Source organism: Periophthalmus magnuspinnatus, chromosome 10, assembly GCF_009829125.3.
Source record: "Periophthalmus magnuspinnatus isolate fPerMag1 chromosome 10, fPerMag1.2.pri, whole genome shotgun sequence".
Taxonomy (NCBI): Eukaryota; Metazoa; Chordata; class Actinopteri; order Gobiiformes; family Gobiidae; genus Periophthalmus; species Periophthalmus magnuspinnatus.
The window spans coordinates 18,893,487-18,913,903 of record NC_047135.1 but is presented as its reverse complement, the minus strand read 5'-3'; the positions used below and the strand labels follow the sequence as shown (position 1 = coordinate 18,913,903).

General features: G+C 42.3%; 1 protein-coding gene across 1 annotated transcript; it reads left to right on the top strand.

The window, feature by feature from the left end:
* The first annotated feature begins 659 nt into the window (after positions 1–659).
* Positions 660–20,003, top strand: mgarpa (mitochondria localized glutamic acid rich protein a). The gene is made up of 9 exons (XM_055224679.1): positions 660–754; positions 3,774–3,877; positions 4,665–4,770; positions 8,279–8,344; positions 10,985–11,356; positions 15,334–16,227; positions 16,258–16,574; positions 18,404–18,450; positions 19,690–20,003. Exons 1-8 carry the CDS (start codon positions 679–681, stop codon positions 18,437–18,439), a joined length of 1,971 nt encoding a protein of 656 aa, XP_055080654.1. The 5' UTR covers positions 660–678; the 3' UTR covers positions 18,440–18,450; positions 19,690–20,003.
* The last annotated feature ends 414 nt before the right edge of the window (positions 20,004–20,417 follow it).

The window sequence follows — 20,417 nt, the reverse complement described above, 5'->3', positions numbered from 1 at the left end:
AACTTCACATTATGAATCAGATGTTACATTCAGGCAGTTACTCTTACTTGACTAGTTTCCCCATATACCTTTTATTTGCAAATGAGCTTTGCTAATTGTGGAATGTTAACACTCTACATTTGCTCAAACAATGATTTAAGACTGACGCTCTGCAAATTTTACCTCCCGTCTCAAAATAAAGGTAAACAGCGCCCTCTGCTGACACAATCTGGTCATACATATTCATCATAAAGTCTGTAGTTGCACTGTCCACATTCTGCAACTTAACAGAAGAAACAATAGGCTCAATAGAATAGTATCTCTTATTTGAGAGTGCCCACCGAAATCTGGAACCAATTAAAAATATAAATAAATAATATATATATATATATATATATATATATATATATATATATATATATATATATATATATATATATATATATATATATATATATATATATATATATATATATATATATATATATGACACACGGATCGTCTCATCCCGTTTACTCGTGGGTAAATAAGCAGAGCAGGAGCCAGACACGTGGGGGCGTGCAGTGACAGAGCTGCGCGGTTACGCAAGAGGCACTCAGCTCCAGCCCCCTGCACGCGGCGGAGAGAAGCTCATTCCCCTGTGATCGCTTCGCTCCAGCTCAGACCCAGGTCGAACACAGCGCGGCACGGATACAAGTGATGTTTTCCTGCAGAACGGCGTGGCAGAGGTGCGGGCCCGTGGCGCGGAGGGCTGCCTACAGCTTACCCCGACCCGGTAAGTCTGTGTGAGGCTGTGTGTGTATCTGTGTGTGTGTCACGGTGCGTATGTCCCGTGCCTGCGGTAGAGTACACTGTGTTCTCGGACATGTGGAGCAGTCAGGAGACGGAACAGAGCCGGGGAGGAGAGCCTGTTGTCCGGGGCAGAGACACCTGCCTGAACTGATGCACGGATACTTTTCACTAGTTTGTTTGAGTGACGCTGGGGAATGTGGTGTGAGGGTTTGGGACACAGTTGGCACAGTGTCCACGTGTGCACAAGTTGCAGTGGGCAGTGAAGCGCCTACCCTGGTACAGTCTGGTCCACGGATTTTCTCCGGTTCAGACCCGCTTAGAGACCGACCTGTCCCCGGATTTGACCTTCACAAGTTTGTGTGCACATAATCACGCAAACATGGTCGCCTCTGTGCGTCACGTGGTGCTTTAGGCCTACGTACGGGACCTATAGACCATGTGCTATGTCCTTCCTCTGTCCTCTCTCCTGTCCCTTGCCCTGGAATGTTTGTCCTGAGCCCTGAGACCACTTCCCCCAAGTTTACTCACTTTAGTTAACTATCTCAGCTGTGTCCACTTGGGTAACTCTTCAACAGCTTGGTCACTGACAGGAGCTGTGCCTCTTATGTTCCTCTCTGTCCCTCAGTGCTGCTGTCACCAATAAATTCCCAAACCAGCATATGACACAACTCCTCAAGAGTCCAAATGAGGACTTTTAAAAGTGTGGTTACCCAGCCTGACACTCCTGGTCAAACAGAGCCTTTGCCTTGATGCTTGATGAATGTTTTAGTTCACACTATATTTTATCAGGAGTGTGTGTGCTGCATGAGCATATTCTACTGCAAGCTTTTTGTGAACAGGCATGAGGCTTCTTGTGGCTCAGGGAATAGATTTCCAAGCTGCTTGTGTACAAGTCTCTCCAAAGTATATCTCTCACATGTTAGTGGCATATGAACCGTGTGGACAACACTCTTACACTCTGAAGATATCAGGGACTGCTGGCGTCCCGCTGGCGTCCCGCTGGCGTCCCGCTGGCGTCCCGCTGGCGTCCCGCTGGCGTCCCGCTGGCGTCCCGCTGGCGTCCCGCTGGCGTCCCGCTGGCGTCCCGCTGGCGTCCCGCTGGCGTCCCGCTGGCGTCCCGCTGGCGTCCCGCTGGCGTCCCGCTGGCGTCCCGCTGGCGTCCCGCTGGCGTCCCGCTGGCGTCCCGCTGGCGTCCCGCTGGCGTCCCGCTGGCGTCCCGCTGGCGTCCCGCTGGCGTCCCGCCGGCGTCCCGCCGGCGTCTCGCTGGCGTACCGCTTCTCAGGGACTGGTCTCCTGGTTCAATCCTACTTGAGTCCCACTTCTCAGGGATGACCTCCCTCTTGAGTCCCACTTGAGTTAGGGATGGGACGATGTCCGATAATATCATTAATTGCGATAAAAAAGGTCTGCAATTAATCGTTCGTGGTATTTTTCAATAATCGTGATCATCGCACACAATGATAATCACCTTTACAAAACCAGACTGCCTCATACAATGTTTAGATGTTAGGTCTGTTAGGTCTGTGTTTGTCCACAAGGGGGCCCTCTATCATAGCAATGAAACCTGTTAGCTTTTGTGCTTATTCTGAATTGGGGATGGTTCTTCACCACCGTCAGTCACCGTCATGGCTAGTGGGCAGGCAGTGGATCTAGATCCCAATGACAGAGCACATTTATATCCTCCACTCAAGAAGGTTTTTGGGAATTATTCGGGTTGGGTTTTGGGAATTATTATGGTTTTGAAAAACAAGATGAGCTAACAATTTGCATAGCCTGTCGAAAAAAAGATACAGCTCCGAGGGCAAACACGAGCAACTTACATACACATTTGAGACAACCAAGCTGCTTTCTTTGACAAACTTGAGCTGAAAGTATGCATTGTAATAAACATTCCTTGTGGAATAAACTATTGAATGTAGTGTGTGTTAGTTTGGATTTGTATGAATCCCTGTTTGTGTAAACTTTGCTATTGCTAGGTTAGTGCTAGCTAAACAGCATTTTGCACAGCTGATAGTCCTTCTTTTCGGGGGCTGGCCTCCCGGTTCAGTCCCGCTTGAGTCCCTCTTCTTGGGGACTGGCCTCCCAGTTCAGTCCCGCTTGAGTCCCTCTTCTCGGGGACTGGGCTCCCGGTTCAGTCCCGCTTGAGTCCCTCTTCTCAGGGACTGGCCTTCCGGATCAGTCCGGCTTCTCAGGGACTGGCCTTCCGGATCAGTCCGGCTTCTCGGGGACTGGCCTCCTGGTTCAGTCCCGCTTGAGTGCCACATGATTCCGGCTTGATTCCCGCTTCTCGGGAACTGGCCTCTCGGTTCAGTCCTGGTCTCCTGCTGGTGCCCAGAGTCAAGACTAAACATGGCGAAATCAGTGTTTCAGATCTATGCCTGGAACGGTCTTCCTGAAGATGTGAGACAGGCCTCTACTGTGATAATGTTTAACTTATAATCCAGGCTCAAAACAGCTCTGTTTATTGATATTTGCTCTCACATTAGTGCTTTTGCATTTGTACTATGCCAATGATGTGTGCACTGTCCCTTCTGACCTATGTGCCCTCTGTCCAGTTCAATGTTATTCCATGGACACAATAACATTATAGTAGGAGTAGCCCAAAAAATATAATAAACATATAGCCAAATGAAAAGTTAGTATTTCAACACACTGTCTCAAATAGCATCAATTTAATCAAATATAAGGAAATGTTCCCTATTAGAACAAAGAAAAAGTACCCATGATAACTATTGACCTCAAAACTATTGTTTCATCTGCCAATTAGTATCATGACAAATGTACTTCTGTCCCATGTCCCCCTCTGTTCCATCTCCCCTCTGACCCATATCCCCTTGGGCGGCAGTAGCTCAGTTGGTAGAGTGATTCCCCTCTGGTCCAGAGGTTGGCTCTATATAAATGTGAACATTTACCATTTACCCATGGCCCCTCTGACTCCCCTCTGACCTGTGTCTCCTCTGTCCCCATGCCCCCTCTGATCTATGTCCTCTCTGTCCGTTCAGGTGTCCAGCACAGGTCCATGTCCTCTCTGCCTAGCGGAGGCTCAGGCGAAAACATAGTCTACGCTCTGCTTTGTGGAGGGGCCTTTGTGGGAGCCGTGTCCTATGTAAGTGCAGCACCGCCCATGACCCCTGACACTACCTGATTTGTGCCAGTACTTGTTGTGCATGCTTCTATTATTCTAAAATGCATGCTAACACAGGATGGATTTTTTATTTACCATTCAGCTGATCCACAGTCTGTGCCCTGTTTGACTTATTAGGCTTCAGTGTTGCAAGAAAGCTGCTACTTATGTTAATTATTAATTGTAACACATACAGGTTACTTTTTACTCTGAAGTAGCGCTGTAATTAAACTCGTTACAAGTTGCTTTTAAAAGTGCTAACCAATAAATACTAGATCCTCATTTGAGCAGATATCTATAATAAAATAAAGTTACATTCACAGGACAGAAATGAACCTTTCCTGAATGGATTTAGAATGATCTAGCTGTAACAGAACAAGTATAAGACCACATAGACGTGTACAGAAACACAAACCCCCATGGACCACAATCTTACCTACTCTGGATGTCAGAGATTACACAAATAAAAGGCCACATGGTAATATAAAACAAAATACTACGATTTAAAGTTGAAAATCGCATTCTGTTATCTAAAGAGTTTTTTATTATCATCCTGGTATTAAAACCGGTTTTCAGTATTGAATCTATTCCTGAATATTGAAATGGAGTTTGAAATTTAGTATCGTAACAACACTACAGCCGACTCACCCACACCAGGGCCTAGGGGGAGCTCTCTCCTAATATTGTTGACCCATGTTTGAGTTTAAACCAAATGCATGTTAGGCTAACAGACACAAACCAGACCCCTGACCTTTGACCTCCTGTATAGGCCTACAACACTGTGTCCTCGGACAGCGCCCGCTTCAATGACCGCATCACCGAGATGGCCTCCCGCCCCAAGACTGAGTGGAAGCCCCGTGCCTGGCCCCCCAAGAGTGAGTATGCCCTCACCATTATGAAGATGTACTGCAACTTTTGATATAAATGCAGCTAAACTCCACTTTCTTTGTGGTGGCACGTATGGTTAAGCAGGAATGCCTTTCATTTCAATGGAGAATTTGGGAAAAGTTTTGCTTTTAAAATATGATCTAAAGAAGGTTTATTTGCAGAAAATGTACAATGTTCATGTGACCAACAAAACATCTTTGAAGTCTGTATAGAACTTATTTGGTGTCATGATTGGCAAGTGAAAGTGGAACGTCACAAATGTAACATTTTTGTCCGTATGCACACTTTATAAATGAGACTCCAGGATCCCCAATACTCAAGTTAGAGTAAAAAAGTAATACTCAAGATCTGATTTGTAAATTAAAGTGAATGTAACTGGAAGGACAAAACGCTAAGGACAAAATCTGCTATTTTCTAAGGATAGACACAAAAAATGAGAAAAACTTAATCATATCTGAAGGAGCAGTGAAAGAAACACAAATGTTCAGATCATTTCATATTGTCAACATAAAGCTTGTAGACTAACTCACAATGGGAAGAGTAAGCAAAATGTTTACTCAAGTGTACTGTTACTTCAGTAAAAAATATTACTCAAGTAGGAGTAAAAGTATGCTTCTAGAAAAGTTCTTTGAAAAGTACAATTTCTTTAAAAAAGTTACTCAAGGAAATATAACTGAGGAAATGTATCATTACCCATATTTGTCAACGTGTTGTGCTACCTGAAGTATTTCTATTATCATACTTGGTATCTCATGCACGTAACATGCATCTCTTTCTGTGCTGTGCCAGCCCCACACTGCCAGCTCAGTCCTGGCAAATGAACTTCTCCTGCATTAGAACTCCAGCCTCATTCCTCTTCCAACTCTTGAGCTACTAGAATATACTCTACAACAATAATTAGTTGATTAATGGAACTTTTGGTCAACTAAGACTCTTTTGACCAATTAAAGGACCCATATTGCGCTGCTTTCTGATCTATGTTATAATGTTGTTTTCTCATCAAAAACATAACCGGAGTTTAACACACAGATTCTGCATATTTAGGCTGTGTTCCTCTCTGAAACAGAAAACATTCCAACTTGTGATGTCATGTGGCAATACAGGAAGTTCTCCTGTGTTTTAAGATCCATACAGAATTATTTGGATTATTTCAAACCTGGAATTGACAATCTCTACTAAAAACAAAAGGTAAAATGTAGTTGTTGTCATAATCTAGTAGTTTAAATTATCATAAGGTGGAACACAGCATTTTAAGCTTTGAGGATGTAGACAGACTAATAAAAAAGGGTTACCCAATCATGTGTGAATGAAACAAAATGCAACTATGTTTTTGATGATGTGACATTTTGGCTTAAAGCTCACAAAAGGCAATTTTGTGTGATATAGGACTGGATGGCTATAGCCTTAATGTAAAAGTACTTGAAAAGCAGGCCACTGAAATGCAGCATTCACACATGTAACTGCGCAGAGGCTTAGCAGGAGCCTGAGCTAGCTGTAGTTAACATCTGTGTGTTAGCCACACGTGCCACTCTGATCCCTCTGGCACTCAGTCTCTACTGCTTCTTCACGCACTCCCCATGCCAAAACTAAAGGACTGTATCAGGGCGATGCTTCTTAGGGATATTTTTGTAACTTGTAGTGACTCAACTGTGGATGACCACAGTAGCAGGGGATTGTGGGATAGTTGTAGGTAATCCCTGGCTTATTACAGCACAGCACTTTCAAACAGAGCCTGATTTAGAAGCTCTGCATTAGAGAGTTCTTCTGTGACTTCTATGTTTATGACGGAGTATAAGTGTCATTTAAATAAAAAAAAATTATGTGGGGCGCTACGAGAAAAAAGTCATAATATTATGAGAATAAAGTCATATTTTTATGAGAGTATAGGCTGCTGTATGTGAATGAGTGACCAGTGCTTTATACGTTATGGAGAATTTGGAGCATTTTGTTCAGATAAACTTTCAACTGGGGTTTACGCACGATGAAATACTGTGTCTAGCCCACCATCACCACACTATTATTAGTATAAGTACTTTGAAGGGACACTGCAAGCATTTGAGTTTGTTTAGTCGGAGGAACCAGACAGATTTGGAAGAAATTGCTATATCTGAACAAAATGCTCAATTCTTCATAACGCACTGGTCACTCATTCACGCACAGCAGCCTATATTCTCATAAAAATACGACTTTACTCTCATAATATTACGACTTTTTTCTCGTAATATTACGACTTTTTCTGGCTTCAACTTTATTCTCGTAAAATTACGACTTTAATGTCGAAATGCTATGACTTTATTCTCGTAGCGCCCACATATATTTTTTTTAAATTTAAGTGACCCTTATACTCCGTCGTATATATTTACATGCGTGCCAGGAAAACCGAATAAGTGGCCTAGTCCAATTTAAATGCATGTAAACCCCAAACCATGATTTGAGGTGTTGTGAATCTCAGTTCCAATGAGAAGCAGATACATACTTGGCCGGCTGCATGTAATGGCGTGGTCTGATTTACATGGTGTTATGAGGTGTTCAACTGTACAAAATAACAAATGGCCAGGAAAATATTAGACATGTTTGGACATGTACTCACTCATTTTAGATCAGCAGCGATGATGCCTTTCCACTGAGCACATGTTGCTTTCTTTTAACCCTCCCCACTAAGTTGAATTGAAAATAAAACTTAAATGAGCTTCAATGTATATTTGTGCTGTGGAGAGAAAATAACTTTGGAGTAACGCATTTAGTAGCACCTTTGAAAGTCAAATCATCAATGTAAATGCGATGTTGCTTATCCATTATCCAATTCTACCAAAAGTGTGGTTATATGTGTGATAGTAATTTTTATTAGTAATTATAGCTGTAAAGTTTTAACGTTAATGCTAATTTGGATGTTTAGTGCACTGGGAGTTCTCTGTGCATGTAAATGTAGTGTGCGTGAGTGTACCTGATGTTAACAATGTACCACCAACCAAATATTACGGATTTTGAAAAAGCTTTGCCCAATTACAATGCTGGGGAGGGCAAACTGGAACTTTCCTGGTTAAATAAAGATAAAAATGACTAAAGACTCAATGTTAAAGGGCCTGTACCAGATTATAATTCATTCTTGTCAATATAAATCCTCTTTACATCGTACAGATAAGAAAAAAAAAGAACTGTTAAATACAATCTGTTCATTTTACACAGTGGCTTTTGTATTGCCGTAATTATTACCTGAGAAAGTGCTGACAGGGTCAACTTTTACTGTCCAATCATGCATGTTAAGAATCATGGGAAACTGCCTGACACTATCCCAGACAGTTGATTCTCTATTCTCTATCTCTTTCAGAGATAGATTCTAAGCAAAGCATATTCCTGACTCATGGTTTGAAATTAGGTACAGACCCTTTAAAGAAGACGCTCTTCAGATACTATAGTGCAAATTAGTCGGTAGTTTCTTTCTGTCCAGTTTGCCTTCGCTCAAGCTAATTGTCCTCTCTCTGTTTCTTTGTGCAGGTGGAGATGAAGAAGGTGAGTCACATGACCGCGACTGCTCTCAGACCTGCCTGTGCCTACCCCTGTGTTTCTTTATTCACTCACTCTACTAATTTTTACATGCTCATGCTTTCATAATAATAATAGTAGTGCATTATTTCTCGATCGCATTTTTCTGCACAATTTTAGATGTTGCTTTGGTGAATTATTTCTCCTTTCCCTATACCTGGCAGTGAATTAATAGATGGGGCTGCTGTAATTAAAATTAAAATTTCTAATAGTGACTCAGTGGTAAGAGCATTTGTCTCCAAGTGCAGAGGTTGAGAGTTCCATCCAACTTCTGGTCAGTGTGTAACCCCATGACTATAGCCTGAGCTGCACAGATGAGACCATTCTTGAAGGGTTTTGTGGGCTTTATAAAATTCTAGAACAACAATCAAAAAATGACAAAGGTGGTTACAATGCTGCACTGACATCAGTTTCTGCCCCATTATCAAGTCTCTTAAGAGGGAGTAAAAGTGTGATTCACAAATGGAACACAACAACTTGACAAACCGGATGTGATGTGCAGTTCTCTTAAAGTGTGTTACTGTAGCAATTATTCATTCACTCTGTGCAGTGGGTGGTAAGCTACTCCTGTAGCTACAGTTGCCCTGAGGCAGAGGCTGTGCTATCTAACCACCACCGGTCATCCACTCACACGGTGGGTGAAGTGTCTTGCCCAGAGACATGACATCAGTTTACCTTGGTTAGCTGAGCTAGATTTGATCAAGTGAAGGAAATAAATAGGCTTGTACACAAGTAACTTTGTATTTGGAAACATGGTATATGATACTAATGCATTACTATTAGATAGCACTAGACTCATTTATTTTTGTATATCCCATATTGCTACCTTAAGAAGCCCTAGTAGTCCTAGTTCCCACTCAGCCCAGCTCTGCTTCGGCTTACCTTCATACTTTGTTTTTCTCTAACACTAAGTGGAATCTGTGTAGAGAAAAGTAGAGTATAAGCCAGTTGGCATAGATTAGGGCGAAGGGAGGAGGGTACTAACATAAAAAAGGCACTTGGCAACCGTTTGTCCTTCCCTTCACCTGTATCCTCCCCTGTGAATGCCTGATAACTCCATCTCCCTTCCTCCTCTAACTCTGTCTCTACTCTTTCCAGTGTAATGCTAACGCTGCTAACACTGCTAACGTTAAGGTCCTATGTGAACTAGTGCTGGATTCTTTCTTCTCCTCCTCCTCTTCTCTGTGCTCGGCCTAACCTGCTGGACCTTTGTACTAACCCTGTATGCTACTGTAACTATATTAAATGGAGGGGAACCTACACTGTGCAACAGGGTGTGCTGTTAGAAGTATTTATTAAAATGGTAATATTTTGGAGACTTCCTTTTTGGAGTCTCCAAATGTAACTAATGGGCCTATGGTATAGTGTTAGCAGTGCTGCCCTGAGCCATGACCTTCAGTTGTCTTTAGTTGTTGACATTGTATGGTTTAATAAATTATTATTGCTGAATCTGTAACATTCTAGAAGTGTAGTAATTTTCAAGGACATAACACTGTCCTAATTGATACAATAGTCCTATAGTGTGTACCAACGATGGGTAGATGACACCTCAAGGTTTGTGTAACACATTTCAGACACTGTTGACACTGTCTTGATATGGTGTTGGTGCATTCTGTAGCGCCATCTGAGGGTTTAAAAATCAACTGCTTCCTCTGCGGAAGTGTTAACACAGCGCATGGCTCAATCATTCCGATACATGAACTGTAATTGGTGCAAGATGTACTGACTAAGAAGGTAATGCAATCTTGAGTAATTAAAGCAAATAATGCCCTATTTTACAATATAGTAGGTTGTAAGCCAAACATGATGTGGTGAAAGGTTGTGAAAATGACAGTAAAACAATATAGTGCTTTGAGCACATCTGCAGTGAGCTCCTCTTGGGACTGATCAAAATGTCATTTTCCAATAACTTTTTCCTGGTGGCTTCATGAAATGGAGGATCATGGTCTATGCATTTTTCTCTGATTCTGCTAAAACGCAATCCAGGCTTGTAATAAATATATTGTGAGAGTTGATATTATGACAGTTATTGCGTCTCTCTTTTGGCCTGGTGCCTTGCTGTCAAACTGCAGATTTTGAGTTGGGAAGAACCTACATTAACCCCCCCATGTCACCAAATGGTAATCCATAATGTTTGTGTGTTTAAAAGTCCTTTTAACTTCACTATACTCCCAGAGATCATTTCCATTTCATGTTCAAAGTGCTGGTAGTGTTTTGTTTTGTTTTTTTCTCCTTATTTTCTTAACTTAAATATTAGTTGCTTTACTTGTTTTCTACACACATACATTATCATTAAGTGTCCTTAGGTGTATGTATCAGTGATAAGGCATGCAAAAACATTTCATTGTTTCATTATTTTGGCTCTAAAGACAAAATAATGAAACCCCAAGGTTGATCCAACTACCGTTAGCAACAGGTTTGATTGACAGCCTGACAGTACCTTCAACAACCTCGCTCCTGATTGGCTCTTGTCATGCCATGATACACTCACCCAGAATTCGAAATATGGAACTCGACTCCAAATGAGCCGCTATAACTGCTAGCCTTAATTTGCTTCATTTGGTTGGAGCCGAACACTATGGGTGTGTAAACCTAAGGCTATATTGTCAAAAAGTATGGTGCTAAGCCTACCTTTGTGCTGTGGCTCTTGTGTTGCAGGGGAAGAGGAGGCGGCTGCTGAGGAAGAGGCTCCTGAAGAAGCTGAAGATGTAGCTGCAGTGGAGGAGAAGCCAGCAGCAGAAGTAGTGGAGGAGGAGTCAGCAGTAGAGGCAGTGGAGGCAGTGGTGGAAGCTCCTGCAGTGAGAGCTGTAGAGGAGCTGGCGGTGGAGGTAGTCGCAGAGGCGGCTGAGGTAGTCATAGAGGTGGCGCAGGAAGTGGAAACTGTGGCACAGGAAGTGGAGGCGGCGGCGCAGGAAGTAGAGACTGTGGCGGAGGAAATAGCCAAAGTGGCTGCGGCCATGGAGGAGGCAGCGGAGTCTGTGGAGAAGGTGGCCGAGATGGCAGCAGTCACTGACGAACCTGAAGTGAACGGTACGAGCACATGTGAGGAGGAGGCCTGAGCTCGCACACACATGCATCCATCGTCACCAGCCCCAAAATCTGTACACTATTCAGCCCAGTGGCTAGGCTATTAGGCTATTGTAATTCTGTCTACAAGTAGACTCTTAAGGGGAAATTGTCTTTGGGAAAGTAGAGTATTTATGGATTTGGAGTCTCCCGGTTTTGCTGCTACTTACGGTCATGCAAAGTTGCCAGCTGTGTAAGGTTCAAACAGTGTCACATGTTAAAGGGCCTATATTACACCTTTTTTGATCTATGTTATAATGATGTTTCCTCATCAAAAACATACCTGAAATTGTGTTTTGTTTCATTCACACATGCTAAACACACAAACCCTGCATATTTAGGCTGAGTTCTTCTCTTAAACGGAAAACACTCTGTCCCAATTTGTGATGTCATGTGGTAATACAGGAAGCACTGCACTATGTTTTAAAACTCCATATATCTTCACTACAATCATTTGGATAATTTCAGTACTGGAATTGCCAATCTCTACTAAACAAAAGGTAAAAGGGGTCAGCATTTCGAGCTTTTCAGATGTAGACAGACTAATAATAAAGGATTACTCAAACATGTGTGAATGAAACAAAACACAAGTACAGGAATGTTTTGTAGGACGTAACAACATTGTAACATGGCTTAAAGCTCACAAGAATCAATTGGCTATGTGCACAGTGGTAGCTGGCTAGTTCCAATCAGAGGCGACTGTGCCTCTGCCCGTCAATTTCTGGTGTAATGTAATCCCAATGAGGTTTGTGCAGAGTTGTGCTAAAATCCATAAATATTGACAGATCAGGCAGTGGACAGGGAGCTGCGGGTAGATGTCACTGCATGTTTAACAACATGTTAAACGCTTTTTATGAATGTGAGGAAAACATTACCAAAGGACACTTCTGCATTTAGAAGGGTAATTTGTCTTTCTGTGCTATTCCTAATGAGAACTAATGTTAATGTTAACTGTGACATAACAAAATTAAATTTGTTGCAAGGATGACCCAATTATTTTTAGGTGTAGATTATTTTAGTGGCATTATTTAAATCTTTTTTAGGCTCTAAAACCAGGCCTATTAACGTACCGTTGTAAACGCAGACGTGTCCATCATGACATTTTCCCCCATTTGTGAAGTGTTCAGCACATTGTCAGTAACATTCACCCACATCTTTATCTACTGCCTGATCTGATTTTAGCGCAACTTGTCAAACCTCAGACATTGCATTATGCCGGAAATGGTCGAGCAGTCTGATTGGAACTAACCGGCTACCATTGCCCACAGAGCCAATTCTGTGCAATATACAGAGAATTTGAACCCTGTGATTTTGCAAGTTCTCCCACTTAGATGAAAATTTCAGACCCCTCCATGACTTCTTAGGTGCATGTCCACTGTGAGAGACATAATCTAAAAAAAAAAATCTGGAAATCACATTGTATGATTTTAAAAAAATAATTTATTTGTATGTTACTCCTGCAAATAAGCATTTGAACACCTGTCTATCAGCTAGAATTCTGACCCTCAAAAACCTGTTAGTCCACCTTTAAAAAGTCCACCTCCACTCCACTTATTATCTTAAATAAGAAGCACCTGTTTGAGGTTGTTAGCTGCATAAAGACCCCTGTCCACCCCATACAATCAGTAAGACTCCAACTACTAACATGGCCAAGACCAAAGAACTGTCAACATGCACAAGAGACAAAATTGTAGACCTCCACAAGGCTGGAAAGGGCTTCGGGGCAATTGCCAAGAAGCTTGGTGAAAAAAGATCCACTGTTGGAGCAATTATTAGAAAATGGAAGAAGCTAAACATGACTGTCAATCTCCCTCGGACTGGGGCTCCATGCAAGATCTCACCTCTTGGGGTCGCAATGATCCTAAGAAAGGTGAGGAATCAACCCAGAACTACACGGGAGGAGGTGGTCAATGACCTGAAAAAAGCTGGGACCACCGTTTCCAAGGTTACTGTTAGTAATACACTAAGACGTCATGGTTTAAAATCATGCATTGCACGGAAGGTTCCCCTGCTTAAACCAGCACATGTCCAGGCCTGTCTTAAGTTTGCCAATGACCATTTAGATGATCCAGAGGAGTCATGGGAGAAAGTCATGTGATCAGATGAGACCAAAATAGAATTTTTGGTCTTAATTCCACTTGCCGTGTTTGGAGGAAAAAGAATGATGAGTACCATCCAATGAACACCATCCCTACTGTGAAGCATGGGGGTGGAAACATCATGCTTTGGGGGTGTTTTTCTGCACATGGGACCGGACGACTGCACTGTATTAAGGAGAGGATGACTGGTGCCATGTATTGCGAGATTTTGGGGAAGAACCTCCTTTCCTCAGTTAGAGCATTGAAGATGGGTCGTGGCTGGGTCTTCCAACATGACAATGACCCGAAGCACACAGCCAGGATAACCAAGGAGTGGCTCTGTAAGAAGCATATCAAGGTTCTGGAGTGGCCTAGCCAATCTCCAGACCTAAACCCAATAGAAAATCTTTGGAGGGAGCTCAAACTCTGTGTTTCTCAATGACAGCCCAGAAACCTGACTGATCTAGAGAAGATCTGTGTGGAGGAATGGGCCACCATCCCTCCTGCAGTGTGTGCAAACCTCATGAAAAACTTTGACCTCTGTAATTCAAAACAAAGGCCACTGTACCAAATATTAACATTGATTTTCTCAGGTGTTCAAATACAGCAGTAACATACAAATAAATTATTTAAAAAAATCATACAATGTGATTTATGTGAATTATGTCTTACAGTGGACATGCACCTAAAATGAAAATTTTTAAACCCCTCCATGATTTCTAAGTGGGAGAACTTGCAAAATCACAGGCCTCATTGTAAGCCCTCCTAACAATTTAATGTCAAATGTCAATTTTTCATATTACTAATTCACAAGTATGTTTTATCAACTTTTGTATGGTTTTACGAGATGCAGACAGAATTTTTTATTTTTAAAAGTTTTTTGTTTTTTTTTTATCTCTATGTACCACACCATTAAAAATGAATTTATACTGAGCTGGCAGCAACATGTTTCCGTAAAACACACACCTTTCAGGGCATTCTTTTCTGTCTTTTCAGATTTCTTGTAACTTTTAAATTTCGGGGCACAAATCTCACTGTGATGTTTTGGGATATTTCTGCTGTGAATTGGAGTGTGTGTGATGTCTGTAGTGTCTGCTGGCATACACTTGTTGTAAACTAAGCTACTTGAATTTAATTTTGCCCCTGTAACTCCTCAGGTGTAATATCTCAGATAAAACACATCATTTGCAGATCGCACAAATTGCATTTTAACATTCAACCCTTCAATGTGCTATTTAGCTATGACCCTGTGGCAGACAGATGGACTTTGCTAGTCTTTGAATTGTTGCCTGAGACTGTACCAATTTTACTCATTCTGTGTGTTGTCATGTCAAGCTGAAGCTAAACACCATTGAAATATTTATTTTCATTATTCATGTAATTTTGAGCATTGTAAACAATTTGTGTGATTACCCGTAATGCTAAATTCTAAGCCTGCCTTTAGTCCCATTTTGCTTGAAAGTGATCAACAATACAATTCTGTTAACAATTTGCAACAGCCATCAAATAAAGTTTTTGCTTTACTAAATTTTGTCTGAATTTAGATTTGCGCACACGCTAAACATTTATTGCTTCCCAACTGATGCTTTGCTAAGCGAGATTACAATGATTAAGCAAAGCTTTAATGCACAAATGGCTAACATAACCCAAAAGAACCCTTAATGATATAAAATATATCATCAAGCAGACTACTGTAAGCACAACGTAGTGGCACTGACTATGATTTTACCTTTAGTCTTGAGTTTGCTCTTGAACATGACCTCCACACTCAGTACGTTCCAGGCAACACTTGTAATCCTGAAGCTCAAGTGTTCTTCTGCAACACCTGTATTGATCTTTGGGTGGCTGGATTTTCTGTTGCAGTGGTGCTGGCAGCAGCCTCTACCATGGAGGGGACCAAATTACATGAGGTACAAGAGGCCCTTACACTTCCCCCCGAGGTTCTACCCAAGCAAAGTCAAGAGGCCCCAGCTGCAGAAGAACCTGCCACTGTGCTGGAAGAAGCATCAGCTGCAGTAGAACTTGCCCCTGTGGCAGAGGAAGCACCAATAGAACCTGCTGCAGAAGGGTCCCCAACTCCAGTAGAACCTGTTGCTGCAGTGGAAGAGGCACAAGTTGAACCGGCTCCTGCAGTGGAAGAGACACCAATGGAACCTGTTACTCCAGTGGAGGAGACTATACTAGAACCTGTTGCTGCAGTGGAGGAGGCATCAATAAAACCTGCTCCTGCAGTGGAGGAGGCACCAGTAGAACCTGCTCCTGCAGCGGAGGAGGCACCAGTAGAGCCTGCTCCTGCAGCGGAGGAGGCACCAGTAGAGCCTGCTCCTGCAGCGGAGGAGGCACCAGCAGAGCCTGCTCCTGCAGCGGAGGAGGCACCAGCAGAGCCTGCTCCTGCAGCGGAGGAGGCACCAGCAGAGCCTGCTCCTGCAGCGGAGGAGGCCCCAGCAGAGCCTGCTCCTGCAGCGGAGGAGGCCCCAGCAGAGCCTGCTCCTGCAGCGGAGGAGGCCCCAGCAGAGCCTGCTCCTGCAGCGGAGGAGGCCCCAGCAGAGCCTGCTCCTGCAGCGGAGGAGGCCCCAGCAGAGCCTGCTCCTGCAGCGGAGGAGGCCCCAGCAGAGCCTGCTCCTGCAGCGGAGGAGGCCCCAGCAGAGCCTGCTCCTGCAGCGGAGGAGGCCCCATCAGCTGTAGAACCTCTTGCTGTCCTGGAGGCACCAGTAGAACCTGCCCCAGTGGTGGAGGAGGCCCCAGCTGCAGTTGAACCTCTTGCTGTCCTGGAGGCACCAGTAGAACCTGCCCCAGTGGTGGAGGAGGCCCCAGCTGCAGTTGAACCTGTCCCAGTGGTGGAGGAGGCCCCAGCTGCAGTAGAATCTGCCCCAGTGGTGGGGGAGGCACCAGCTGCAGTGGAACCTGCCTCTGTTGTAGAAATTGTGAATGTACCAGTGCAAATGCCTAAGGACACTGTAGCAGCTGCCAATAGAGAGTACTTTGTTGTAGTTCTTGAAGGAGCACCCAAATCAGAACACAGGCCGAAGGTGCTCGGTGTGGGTCCAATGACCGGAAGAATAATCCCAGCTCCAGATGATGATGATGATGACTCTTCCTCCCAGGTAAATCACTCACTAGAATCAACAGGATGTGCACCCTTTTTGAATTATAACATTCAGTTATTGTTGTGGTATAGACCATAATCCATGTCAGATTTTCAGTCCAACTGTTCCATGATTGAGAGAAGACTGAGTGGGACAGTGGATAAGTTTTCAATGAAGCTTTTATTTTGTATGTCAATCTAATCTTCACATTAGCCCCAAGCAGCATGAAAGGTTTACACACATGGACAAAATTGTTGGTACCCTTTGGTCAATGAAAGAAAAACTCATAATGGTCACAGAAATAACTTGAATCTAACAAAAGTAATAATAAATAAAATTTCTATGAAATTTAACCAATGAATGTCAGACATTGCTTTTCAACCATGCTTCAACAGAAATACTTAAGAAAATAAAGTCATGAAATAGGTCTGGACAAAACTGATGCTACCCCTAGAGAAGACTGAAAATAATGTGACCAAAGGGAGATGTTAATACAAGGTGTGTCCACTAATTAGCATCACAGGTGTCTACAATCTTGTAATCAGTCAGTGGGCCTATACAGGGTTACAGGTCGTCACTGTGCTGTTCGGTGACGTGGTGTGTACCACACTCAACATTGACCAGAGGAAGCAAAGGAAAGGGTTGTCTTAGGAGAGACAATTATAGACAAGCATGTTAAAGGTTAAGGCTTTAAGACCATCTCCAAGCAGCTTGATGTTCCTGTGACTACAGTTGCACATATTATTCAGAAATTTAAGATCCATGGGACTGTAGCCAACTTCCCCGGACCTGGCCGCAGGAGGAAAATTGATGACAAATCAAAGAAACGGATAATACGAATGGTACAAAAACTCCTAAAGATATTAAAGGTGAACTTGAAGCTCAAGGAACATCAGCGCCAGATTGCACCATCCGTCACAGTTGGAGCCAAAGTGGACTTACTGGGGGACGACCAAGGACAACACTATTGTTGAAAACAAATAATGAAAAAGCCAGGTTGGAATTTGCCAAACTACATGTTGACAATCGATAAAGCTTCTGAGAGAATTTCCTATGGACAGATGAGACAAAAATGGAACTTTTTGCCAAGGCACACCAGCTCTAAACTATGAAGGGATTCTAGAGAGAAATGTGCTGGCCAGTGTCAGAAAGGTTGGTCTCAGTCGCAGGTCATGGGTCTTGCAACATGGACTTATTATACCCAAAACACACAGCTAAAATACCCAAAAATGGCTAAGAGGAAAACATTGGACTATTGTAAAGTGGCCTTCTATGAGCCCTGACCTAAATCCTATTGAGCATCTTTGGAAGAAGCTGAAACATCCCACCTGGAAAAGGCACCCTTCAAACCTGAGACAGCTGGAGCAGTTTGCTCATGAGGAGTGGGCCAAAATACCTGCTGAGAGGAGCAGAAGTCTCATTGACAGTTACAGGAAACGTGTGATTGCAGTGATTACCTCAAAAGGTTGTGCAACAAAATATTAAGTTAAGGGTACCATCATTTTTGCCCAGGCCTGTTTCATGAGTTTATTATATATATAATTCTGTTGAAGCATGGTTGAAAAGCAATGTCTGACTTTCATTGGTTAAGTTTCATAGAATTTGATTTATTACTTTTGTCAGATTCAAGTTATTTCTGTGACCATTGTGAGTTTTTCTTTCATTAATGGACGGGTACCAACAATTTTGTCCACGTGTGTATGTAGATTCCGTCCCTGATATTAATAAAAGTCTTTTAGACAAACAATGTGTCTTAGTAACACTGATAGCATGAAACTACAGTTTCTAGGTATGTTGGTGTCATGTTGGTCACACTCAAAGACAATTTTTTACTTTTTACCTCTCAGGAAAAGCGGCGCCTTCTTAGGATGCAAATGCAGTAGTTCTACTCAAGGTACTAAGTCTTTTCTGATTTTTCTACCTGCCTGTACTGTAGTGCATTCAAGGCAAGGCAAGTTTATTTCTATAGCACAATTCGTACACAAGGTAATTCAAAGTGCTTAACAGAATAAGAAAGACATTAAAATCACCCAAATTAAAACATTAATAATCACAAATAATCATCATAAATTTACCATGAAAAGAGAAGAGTGCAGAATAAAAACCTTTCAGTCCTATGCACAGCTGAACAGAACCGTTTTGAGCCTGGATTTAAACATTGTCAAAGTAGAGGCCTGTCTCACATCTTCAGGAAGACTGTTCCAGGTTTTAGCTGCATAAAACTTAAATGCTGATTCCCCATGTTTAGTCCTGACTCTGGGCACCAGCAGGAGGCCGGTCCCTAAAGTCCTCAGTGTGCGAGATGGTTCATATGGCACTAACATGTCGGAGATGTACTTTGGACCTAGGCCATTTAGAGACTTGTACACAAGCAGAGCTGCTTTAAAGTCTATTCTTCATTCAGTGGGAAACAATTGAATGCTTAGAAGCCACCTCTTTTTTTACTAGAATGAATTGCTCATCAGAACATTTACATTCATAAAAGATAATAATAGTTAATGGTGACAACATGAGCCATGTGAGTTTGACTTTGTCTTGAGGTGCACAATGGAGGAATCCATTCTCTGTCGAAGAATATAGCCTCTAAAAAGCTGTCGTTTTTATCCTATGTGACAACCAACCCTGGGCTCAATGAAAAAATCAGCTACAACTTACTAGCTATGACACTCAAGCTAACGCATGGCTTTTGTTTGTGCTACCTTTGAATCCAGCCATCTGTTAGCTCTCAGTAGTGACTGTGTTGTTACTCTAAAATAAATTGCTCAAGTAGGAACTAAAGTGTGAATATGAAGTTTGAAAACTTCTCATTGATAATGTTATAAGTTACTCAAATAGCTACCGGATGAATGAAAATTACAGTTAAAGTGGGACTAAACACCTAACGTTCCCCCGTAGCCACATTTCAAATAGAGTGGCTAAAGTGAGCAGTACCTAGAGGAGTAAAGAGAGGGGTAGGGGTCTGCGGGTAAGCAGTAGATTGTGGTATTATAACACCATATTCACAGTTTAGGAGTGGAAAAGAGTGGTGTTTAGTTGCATTTTAAGTGCAGGGTACTTGTGAGTTGTTTAGAACAGGGCTTAGGAAGTACTATCAGATATTATCCTGAACTCTATTCTTTTCATTCTATTACAGTAATCATATCCTGAAGGACTGGCTCTGCTGCTGTGCCTTCACAAACTCCAGCATGGACCACAGACACATCACTATGGATAACTCTACACCTTCCTACAGTTTACCAGCCTGCTTTCTACTGTTACACATGGGACACTTTTATACTTCTTTTAGACCTAGGCACATTAGTCTAACTCGTGGTGAATAAATTTGCTTTCATGGGATTTCCAAAATAAGCATTTTCTACACACTCCTCAGGATTAAAGTCAATACCTCTACTGTAGTACTATAAATACTTGTTTGGGGTATCCACTGGATCACCACAATGTCAAAGACTGGGCAAATAAACTTACTGGGTGAAAGAAGAAGCAGTATGCATATTAATGATTTTATTTTTAAATAAATTAACTTTTGGGAGCTTTCTATCACCATGGCCTTTAAGGAACGAATATTATGCATGCGTTATATTATTGGCCTTTAAACATGCTCTTGTACCTTTTTTTAATTTTAAAATCTTCTAAAAAGGACAGAATTTCACAACGTACTCAAAAAAAAAAATGTAACAAGTAACTGACAAACATGATATCCGGACATGTTGATGTAAGCATGTAGCAGTGATGAACAGAATTTGACAGTAGGAATGCTTAAGACGAGTGTGCTGATGATTTATGGACTTAAAAACTTTGAAGGGTGTCTATGACATCACAATCTCAGCAATATCAAACGCTTGAATGTTTGATGAGGCTCAT

Coding starts and splice junctions, on each gene's coding strand:
- mgarpa (XM_055224679.1), top strand. CDS start 679: ATGTTTTCCTGCAGAACGGCGTGGCAGAGGTGCGGGCCCGTGGCGCGG. Junction 4,771..8,278: donor CCGTGCCTGGCCCCCCAAGA/GTGAGTATGCCC, acceptor TTCTTTGTGCAG/GTGGAGATGAAGAAGGTGAG. Junction 11,357..15,333: donor TGACGAACCTGAAGTGAACG/GTACGAGCACAT, acceptor TTTCTGTTGCAG/TGGTGCTGGCAGCAGCCTCT.